The 10,015-nt window shown below is 38.9% G+C and overlaps 2 protein-coding genes across 2 annotated transcripts; both read left to right on the top strand.

Moving 5' to 3' along the window:
- The first annotated feature begins 5,507 nt into the window (after positions 1 to 5,507).
- On the top strand, positions 5,508 to 6,460 carry LOC125896857 (usherin-like). The gene is made up of 2 exons (XM_049589756.1): positions 5,508 to 5,832; positions 5,942 to 6,460. The coding sequence occupies exons 1-2, from the start codon at positions 5,638 to 5,640 to the stop codon at positions 6,068 to 6,070; spliced, it is 324 nt and encodes a 107-aa protein (XP_049445713.1). The 5' UTR covers positions 5,508 to 5,637; the 3' UTR covers positions 6,071 to 6,460.
- An 829-nt stretch (positions 6,461 to 7,289) lies between these two features.
- LOC125896858 (usherin-like) lies at positions 7,290 to 9,985 on the top strand. Its single transcript, XM_049589757.1, has 3 exons — positions 7,290 to 7,568; positions 7,656 to 7,829; positions 8,046 to 9,985. Exons 1-3 carry the CDS (start codon positions 7,557 to 7,559, stop codon positions 8,133 to 8,135), a joined length of 276 nt encoding a protein of 91 aa, XP_049445714.1. The 5' UTR covers positions 7,290 to 7,556; the 3' UTR covers positions 8,136 to 9,985.
- The last annotated feature ends 30 nt before the right edge of the window (positions 9,986 to 10,015 follow it).

The following is a 10,015-nucleotide window of genomic DNA, read 5'->3' as shown; positions in this document are numbered from 1 at the left end:
TGCTCATTAAACTGGACTCACAGCAGCTGCTGCTCAGCGCCATCATGTGGTTATACAGCGCATTGCAAGGAGAACCATGTTCACTCTGGTTTGAGCAATGAGGTCATGCTATTCTCAAAAACAGTTAAACCCTGCATTAGATTTTAAAATGTTTATCTAAGTAAGAGAGAGGGATTTTAAGAAGATTATTTATCACAAAAAATGTCATTTGTTGCCTACATTTTCCTCAAGCTGATTTTTTAACAAGGTCAAATATCACCTAAAACTTTTATTAATATGCATCATGAACATATCAATGTCACACTTCTGTTCTACTTCTGTTTGGCTGGAACAAACTTGATACGTTTTTATTTGGTAATTTTATTGTATTTCCTTGTTTTTGTCAACAATTAAAAAGTTACAAGTAAAAGTGTGATTTCTCATATTTCTACTATTATTTCAATTAAATTTTCTCTTTATTTGGGATCTTATTGGTCAAAGTGTGAGACAGTTAAGACAGTTCAAGATAAGGAAAGTAAAATATTCCCTCAGAAAATAGAGATGGCATCAAGGTCCAAGAAACTGACTTAGACCTTGTTGTTGTCATTTGTTTCTATTTATTGATTTTTGTTCAGGTTTTGGCTTGTTAATTGATTTATTTTTCTCTCCCTTTAGCACTTGAATGTGCTTTGATATATAATTGCCAAAAAAACCCAACCTAAAACTAACTAATAGAACTTTAATAGAGATGCACAATAACATCAGCATGTCATCAGTATCGGCTGACATTGGCTTTAAAATGAACAATCAGAATTAATTTGTACAATTACTGTTACATATATTGAAAAGTGTTGCATTTCATGTCTCCATCTGCTGGTGGGCCATCACCATAAGAGTATGCATGTATAATATGATGTTAATTCCACTACAGAAGAGACTTGATGATGACTAAAATTAGGTATGGAAAGAAGCGGATATATCGATATCGGTTATCGGCCAAATAGGTTGTTATATATCAGCATATTGGATATCGGCAAAAAAATGCAGTATCATGCATCCTTACTATTTAAAATTATCTTCTGTATATCCTTTCACTGCCAATAAACAAACAAACAAACAAGAAAAGGCGTATTGCAAAAAACTAAACCAGGCATTCAAGTAGACACTGGACAATGGAACAAATACAGTAACATTCACGAGTGACTTCCAGACACTTCAGCTGGTTTGTTAGAGCCAAAGACAGACTATAAAAACACAATTATTCTGTAGCAACATTATATACAGTTAAAGACACTTGGTTGGTTGCAGCTAAATATCCAACAACATACATAAGAACATAAGAGCTAACATAGTTGCGTCATTGTTTGAGAGAGAAAAGAGAATTTCCTCTAAACTCACAGAGAGTAATTATAAGATGACAGATTTTGCTAATGAGGTAATTAAGATAATTAATGCATTAATCAGATAATATTTGTAGCTGTTATCACATCGTATTAGGGCAATAGTAATTGTGCTCATAGCTTTCAATGTGTATTGCACCTGAACTAATTAAGTCACATCTTTTTCTGTTTTGTATTATTATCAGCAGGAGCAACAGGGAAGAGACACGCAACCAGTGAGCTCAAACTGTTCCATCCAGTTCACACAGGATGCACATCATGACAGTAGTAGGGAGACCAGGGTTGGTTGGCACAACTATTCGAGAGTTTGAGAGTAGGTCGAGATTGTTTTGGCCCCAAGACCTCTAATCACTCCCTTTACTGGATAAAACTGTGAGACTCTGAGCGCCAGCTATCCTGAGGGAAACTTTGGAGTTTTGGGTCATTTTGGTACCAGTGATGAAGGTCGTTCTTTTTATTAAAAGACACAACTTTTGTTGCCAAGCTTCGTGTCTACATAAAGCCAGCACATTTGAAAGTTCTTCAGACACAAAAATGGCTAAAACAAGGAACCTAAAGCAGGAAACACACCTGAAGATAAAGATTCTCAGCCAGGAAGGGTACAGCTGCCGCCAGATAGCCAGGAAGTGCAGATGCAGTCCTTCAGCAGTTGGATACACTCTGCAGAAATACAGACGAACCAACAGCTTGGAAGACAAACCAAGATCTGGGCGTCCAAGGGTTTCTTCAGCAAGAAATAATCGCATCCTGATCCGCATGTGCAGGCAAAACCGCCGAATGACATCACAGGAGCTTCAGCAGCAGCGGTCAAACCAAACTGGTGTCCAGTGTTCCACCCGCACTGTACGTGGCCGACTTTTAGATCATGGCTTAAGGTCCTACAAAGCTATCAAGAAGCCCCTAATCAATGAGAGACAGAGGTTAGCCCGGCGTCGTTGGGCCCAGGCACACAAGAACTGGACAGCCAGGAATTGGAAGAAGCTTTTGTGGTCAGATGAGTCCAGTTTCCAGCTTTATCTTCCTCCTACTAATGTGAGGGTACGCAGAAGGCCAGGCGAAGAATTATCTCCAGCATGTACAGTACCTACTGTCAAGCATGGTGGAGGCAGTATCATGGTTTGGGGATGCATGAGTGCTGCTGGTGTTGGTCATCTCACTGTCTGTGATGGCACATTGAACTCTACCAAGTATTGTACCATTCTCGAAACCCACATGCTCCCTTCTGCGCGTGCACTGTTCCGTCGAGGTAAAAACTGGATGTTTCAACAAGATAATGCCCCTTGTCACACATCCAAGGCCAGTAGAACTTGGCTGCAGGAGCACAGTATCCAGGTCTTAGAGTGGCCAGCTCAATCCCCGGACATGAGCCCCATTGAAAATCTGAGGTGGATTATCAAAAGGTCTGTTTCAAAGCATAAACCAAAGAATTTAGAAGAATTAAAAGCAGTAATTCAAGAAGAATGGGACAAGATTACCCCTCAACAGTGTGAAAGGCTCGTGGGGAACATGCCAGCCAGGATTAGAGCTCTACTACGTGCCAATGGCAGGACTACTAAATATTAATTTGATGATGTGATGATTTGTTCAGTTTTGAACACATTCTCTGCTATTTGTTGACTTTGATACCGACAATGTTGAGAACTGACATATTGAAACTGTCAAGAATTTAGTTTTGTTAGTTTTTCTTGTAAACAATAAACAAAAAAAATATAGTTTGTATTTGTTTATATCTGTCTAATGCAGCCACACCTTTTGAAACACAAAAAAGATTTTTCCACAAATATTTCATGATAATATTTGAGATTGTGTAAAATTTTAAGGGTGTCCGAAAACTTTCTTCCACCACTGTATTTATCTATAGCTGAGACTATAACCTTTCTTTTGGCTTAAATATTTCAACATAAATTATGCCAGAGAAATGTGTAAGGGAGTAAAAGTGTGCCAACCAACCCCAGTCTCCCCTACATATTGACTGTGTTGTTATATATATGTATTGTTATATAACTTCTACATGAGAAGTCAACATAACACACATGGGGCATTTATCCTTCTAAGAGTGGACATACAAACAGTGCACCTGAGGATCAGATGCCTCTTCAGGTAAACTGAAACCTGACACCTGGCTGTTACCATGGCACTGCTGAAAAAAGCAAAGGTTGATGGGAGTTTTGGAGCGTTAGAGGAACACACATGCAGTTTATGTGAGGCTCTCTTTTATATAGCTCTGGTGCTTTGTTTGTACCTCCTGCTCTCTGGGAAACATTAGCCTCGGGGCGGGGAACAAGACATGGGGACATTTCTCTTCAGTTGCTCCTCACCTGTGAGCTGCTGAGGAGTCGGCAAGTAAAAGTATCAGGTGTAAAATATTGATGGTGCAACAGGTGTGATCCTAAACGCCCGGCGGGTCTTTGCCCTTCTGATCGATGTATCACACAGCGAGGGGCTGCCAGCACCCCCGCCACAGACCGAACCACGGACGTCAGTACTGGTGAGTCTCTGGATGGACACACTTTTGTTTCCATCAGCCCATCCAGAGTTTAAACTTATTTTTCAAGAATTTCTAAACCTTTACTATATATATGTAGCTTTCTCTGTAAAAGCATGGAACATTAGCACTCTCTGATCATCCTTAAAGCATCATGTTGCCTTTAGGATCTACCAACCCACTGTATAATGCACCGGTTTATAAACTGACATATCTATAGTGCACAGAAGTCTGAAGGAATTGATTAAAAGCGGCTGATTAAGTGTGTGTGTGTGTGTGTGTGTGTGTGTGGTGCTATCTGCAGAGCAGAAACTAGGCCATAGAACAAGTATGTCTCCAGTTACAGTGTTATCTCTTCTGCAGCACATGTGTGATCATCTTTCTATCTCACAGTGTTGACTTGTGATGTATTCCTATCAAATGTAAACCCAACAGAAGTCTGAATACATGTAGGAAAAAAAGAGGTTTGGACAAAAAAAAAGGCCAACGAGACATTTAGACAAGCAGGGTCGTTGTTAAACAAATTATCTGACATATTTCTGCATATGTTGTTGGACAGAACTTTGGTTAAAATCACCCCCAGTTTTTTTAGTTGCAGAGTGTTGGAGATATCAGCTGTAGAGATGTCTGCCTTCTCTCCAGTATAATGGAACTAGATGGCACTCAGCTTGTGGTGCTCAAAGTGCCAAAAAACACATTTGAAAAACTCAACATCAATGTCTCTTTCCAGAAATCATGACCTGGTTACTCAAGATAATCCACAGACCTTGTTGTGAGCAGTTTCATGTAGGAACTATTTTCTATCTGCTGAACTACACCCCGCAGAAGGAAGAGTGCATCTACTGCTAGCTCACCTAGCACCACTGAGCTAGCTAATGTTCCAGCTCAGCTGAGGAAGAAGCCATTAACATTTAGATCTTGCACCATCATGTGCATGAGCCTCTCGTCCATGAGTAGATGCACTCTTCCTCCGTGATACGGTCATAAATTAATAGTTCTCACTGGTACACAGATTGAACCATTTTGTCTTACTGCCCTATTTGGGGCCACTCTACCTACACTGCAACTGACTAAGCCAAAAAAAAAAGATGTAATCGCTTTTGTCACTCTGCTGACGAGATGTTTAATGTTGCTACAATGGACGTCTTCTCTGCCCCCTTCCCATGCTCTTTGGATTCAAGCAGTTTTAAATTGCATAAAATTGGAAAACAATCAGACATACTCTCAAAGGATCCTTAAAGAAATTCTCTGTAACATAGACTCCCTGCAGTTCCACATTAACAAATGTGGGTGAATTTGGCGGCCAAGCAGGCTAAGGACTGTTTTTGATCTAGCTAACCCTGACCCTTTTTTGGCCTTTTTGCTTCTTTGGTTTTGGTTTGTTTTTTGTGCTGTTGTTTGTCATTGTCAGTTTTTTATTTATCTTGTATGTTCATGTCTATGTGTTGTATTGTTGCTGTTATTGTCGAGTTTATGAAATGTATTTTTTGGCGCTTTGAGCACCATCTAGTTCCATTATACTGGAGAGAAGGCAGACATCTCTATGGCCAATATCTCCAACACTCTGCAGCTCACACCAAAACAATCTAGACTGATAAATAGTTCTGCAGTTAAGAGTGAAAATATGTATTTTTGATTTGGGGGTGAACTGTCCCTTTAATGATTTAAGAGTGTAATATCAAAATAAGGTCTTAAAGATTGTATGATTGTGAGGAGATACTTTATTCTGGGTTAGTTAGGACAGTTACAGCCTGGGGATAGTTGATTACTAAAATGTCGTTCTTCCCTCCAGATTCACCGAGCCTCACTCCTCCTGCAGCAGGAGGAGATGGAGGTGGTAGGGATGGCGAGCAGGCAGAGGGAGCTCAGGGCGACCAGCCGCTCGTCCGTGAGCTTTGGTTCATCGTAGTGATGGCAGCCGTGGCTTTGCTGCTGCTGGCCATCGTGTTGGGCGTCATGCTCCATAAGGTAAGAGACAGTTATTTTGTGTTACATGTCAGGGTTGACAGCCATGAGAGGTCTGACCCCAACAGCGCAAGTCAGTGTTTATCTTTTGCCTCCATGATCTTTACACCAGGCCCTGAACAAACCTCCCTTCACCAGAGAGAGGCCCCCGCTGGTGGCCCTGCCCATGCAGAAGAGGAGCCCCATGGCTGTTTACCCACCCAGCAACTCTGTTCTAGTGAGTGTGACTTTTATTTTATAATCACTCTTCACTACATCAGATATAAGCCTGTATAAATGTGTGACTAATTACAAGTGAGCACACAGTGCTACGGCCCCTCAAGTGGAACACCTAACTGGAATGCAGCCATCACTAACAGTACTAATTACTGACATGGAAATGATAAAACACAGTATCTGCTGTGACCGTGAAAACGACCTATGTAGAATATGACATTTTCAATCATAAAGAACGCTCTTTTTGAGCTGTATTTAGTTAAATATAAAATTAACTCATCCTGTTAAATTTGCACTGTAGCTATACTGACCATTTTAAAGGATTTTGAAACAAGAATCAGGGGTCTAAGTTCTCAATAACATTTTTATGACACCATATTATGACATTTTTTGACATGTGAAACTTTAACTATTTTATGACATTCTGTACCGACATTTTCATGACTTACAATACTATGATTTTTTTTACTTTAATGAAATACTATACTATGACTTTTTTCTTTTTTAAAAAAAGAAAAACTTATTATGATATACTATACTATGACTTCTTTTTTTAATACTATTCTGTGACTTTTATGACATGCTATACTATGAGTTCTTTAATAACATTTTTTTAATGGCATACTATTTTATGAAATGTTTTGACAATTTAACATACTATACTGTAACATTTTAATGGAATACCATACAATTAATTTTTAAAATACTTTTTATGACATACTGTGGCTTTTTTATGAGTTTATACTTTTACTTTATTTTACTTTTAATGGCATACAATAATTTTTTTTTCCAAAAAAACAAACTATATGGAATAATGTACATTAACTTTTTTTGACATTTTTTTTTTTTTTTTACTTTTTTTATACTATTCTGTGACTTTTTTATGACATACTATACTATGAGGTTTTTTTTGTAATAATATTTTTAATGGCATACTACATTATGAAATATTTTGACATTTTTATTTTAATTTTATTTTATTTTTTATTTCATTTTTTACTTTTTTTTAATTCAATGACAAAAAATTGTTTATGGCATAATAAACTTTTTTGAGATACTATGACTTTCTTTTTTGTTTTACTTTTTATGACAAACTACACTATGCCTTTTTAAATTATTATTAGAACCAGCTCCCAATTTTCACTTTTTCAGCTCTGATGGGACTGTTCCTACTTAACTGACATCCTGTCTAATCATGAGACACAAACAGCAGTGATTGTCTCTTCCTAGTTGGTACTGAGGGATAAGTCAACTATCTGAGGTCTGAGTCACTTGACTACGGAGATCTATTCATGCCTCAGCTTTGATTTTGAGCACAGAAAAAATACTTTTACAAACAATTAAATGTTATCGAGGCATTATTATCAAGCGAGTATAGGCAGATGAACTAAACCAGTCAGACAGAATTTACTTAGAAACACCTTGCTAAAGCCTCATTCTCTTGTTTTCAGTTCGACACTGTGCCTGACACAACAGGCTTCTCAAACAGTGTAACACTCAAGGGCTTCACCATGAAGATTGAGGTAAAAACCAGTCTCACCAACACAGATACAGAAACATAGCTGCATACGTGCATGGCATAAATATCTATCTCTCCCTGCTCCCACCAGGAAGTGCTGGAAGCTAAATGTGAGCCCATTGATGAGGTCCCACCACAGGGCGAGCTGGGGATCCTCAGTGTAAACTCTCTGAGACGCAGCGTCAGCCAGGTGATGGACGGGAAGTCCCTCACAGGAGACGAGGAAACGTGGGACCCAGACATTTCAGGCCATGACAGTGGGATGGTGAGAGACCCCAAAAACGTATGCCGTCACATTACAGAGATGAAGCATGTGCTGTCGTTTACAATAATGCTGGTGTTGCACACATTTCCACAGCTGTGCACCAAAATCCCAACATGGGGAAATCAACTAGACCCACAGACAAGCCAAAACACTTTTAAGTGACTTTAAATCAGGCTCTGACTCGTGTTTAACGAGCCCTGTCCTTCTCCTTCACAGTTTATGGACGATGAGGAATTCGTTGACACTGTCAAAGGTTTCAGCACAGTGAGGAAGGAGCACACCATGTTCACTGACACCAACCTGTGACCTGAGGGTGACCTTTGAACCTGACAGGGCGCTGGCTTTGGATGTTTAACATTTTGACAAGCAAGGTCACTTACTCACTAAAATCCTGACCAGTTGAAGTACCAGTGTCGCTGGTAACGACACTGTGAAAACAAAGGAAACGTGCCTACTGACAAGATCACGGGAGAAACTGTGGCAACTGGGAGGAAAAAGGAAGTGAGGATGTGACAGTCCTGTTGTTAAACTGGCAAGATCTATTACTTTTGAAAGGGAAGCAGGAAGCACCTGTTAGTGCTGAGAACTGAGGATACAAACTCAGAGCACACACTGAGAAAAAGACAAAAGAAACCAAAGATAACGTCTGATGATGCAACAGAATGTAGTTGTCTATTTTTCATTCTATAGAGAGAGTATACCTTTATTTGGTAATTTTGTAAGAGGCATATTTATAATTTTTTTTTTTTTATTTTACAGACATAAATTTCCATCCAGCTCTGCATGACTGGAAACTTTTGTCATCTTGAAATGTCTTTGGATGTTTTTTGGTGATGCAATAAATCTGTCTGTCTGGTGAATCTGAGGAAACTTTAATCTGTCTAGTGGATGCAGCTTTTAGAATTTTACAGGTTCTCCTCGGGCAGTCCAGTTGCCATGACAAAATGTGGGCATTGTACATTTCTGAAAAACCTCCAATATATGTTACATTTGCACATACATATGTATGGTATCAGGGTTTCTGAAGTGATGTAGTATATGAGCTGACTTTGTCATCCGGAGATGGAAGGGATGGTGTATGGTGAGTCTCCTAGGTGAGACTTGCACATGCAGCTCTTTCGCCCCTCTTCAGTGGCTCCCTGTGGCTTTGACAATAATGTACATAGAAATTAATAACAGCTATCTTCTAAAATCTTACACAACTATATGTGCATCATATGGCCAATCGCCTTTTCCTTTAAATATTGCCGAACCTCAACAGCGATGGCTTGTCTTGGATCTCCCTCGCTTAGCTAGCTATGGATTCCAGATCCAAAAATGGCTTGGAGGACAACAGAGAATTAAACAGTGCATGGATGTATTTGTTTGCTTTTACCACCAACCCTGCAAAGTTAAAGTACCAAACAATCATAAATACCCCACTATTTGTGGTAAAACATATATTTTAATTGCTCATTTAGACTCACTGTTACCTTGATTATAAGGCTAAAATATGTTTTGTGGCTCCAGGCAGATTATTTAAGAGCTTTTTTGACCCCAAATTGTTTTTTTTATATTAAAAGGTTTCTGACCCCTGACCTAACCACATGTTAACCACAGCATTACTGAAACATGAAATTTCAACATATCCGCTATGGAATAGTGTGCAAATGCAACATATCTGTAGTTTGCAGAAAAAAACAATGCCAGCATTTTTTGGGGGGCCTCTGGGTTGCTTTAAGTATGTGAAATTTTGTTGTAGGAGGTAAAAAACAAAAACCTTTAAAACTAATGTTTTTGTTTTTTTTATAGCTTATTTATAATCATTATAAGTGTACCTGTTTCAGCATCACCAATGTCACTGTTTACTGAAAAACACACATCTCCAAAGTATCCCTTTATTGCCTGGAAAAAAAAAAGTTTTCTACGATAAACCATGAGAAAACCCGTAATGTTATTTAAAATTGTCGCAAAGCTAAAAACAGGCTGTCTCAGCTCAGGAAAAGCTTGTGTTTAGGAGATACGTAGTTTTAACAGGAAAGCATATTTGTGGGTACAGACTGGATCTAATAAAATTGTGATAAAATTGTGGGTTACACAATTCACACACACAAGCACACACCCGTTCAGTCAAAGAGGCCTTTGAAGAAGTGAAGGCCGACCAAAATGTCCTCACTTCCACAAATGTCCTCACTCTGCTGGTCAAA

Source organism: Epinephelus fuscoguttatus, linkage group LG11, assembly GCF_011397635.1.
Source record: "Epinephelus fuscoguttatus linkage group LG11, E.fuscoguttatus.final_Chr_v1".
NCBI lineage: Eukaryota > Metazoa > Chordata > Actinopteri > Perciformes > Serranidae > Epinephelus > Epinephelus fuscoguttatus.
Note: the sequence above shows the minus strand (reverse complement) of the source record. Positions and strands in the feature narration are given on the sequence as shown.

Bases quoted from the DNA above. Each gene is read 5' to 3' on its own strand.
- LOC125896857 (XM_049589756.1), top strand. From the start codon at position 5,638: ATGTCGTTCTTCCCTCCAGATTCACCGAGCCTCACTCCTCCTGCAGCA. The intron at 5,833-5,941 runs GTAAGAGACAGT...TCTTTACACCAG, and splicing joins TGGGCGTCATGCTCCATAAG to GCCCTGAACAAACCTCCCTT.
- LOC125896858 (XM_049589757.1), top strand. The intron at 7,830-8,045 runs GTGAGAGACCCC...TCTCCTTCACAG, and splicing joins CAGGCCATGACAGTGGGATG to TTTATGGACGATGAGGAATT.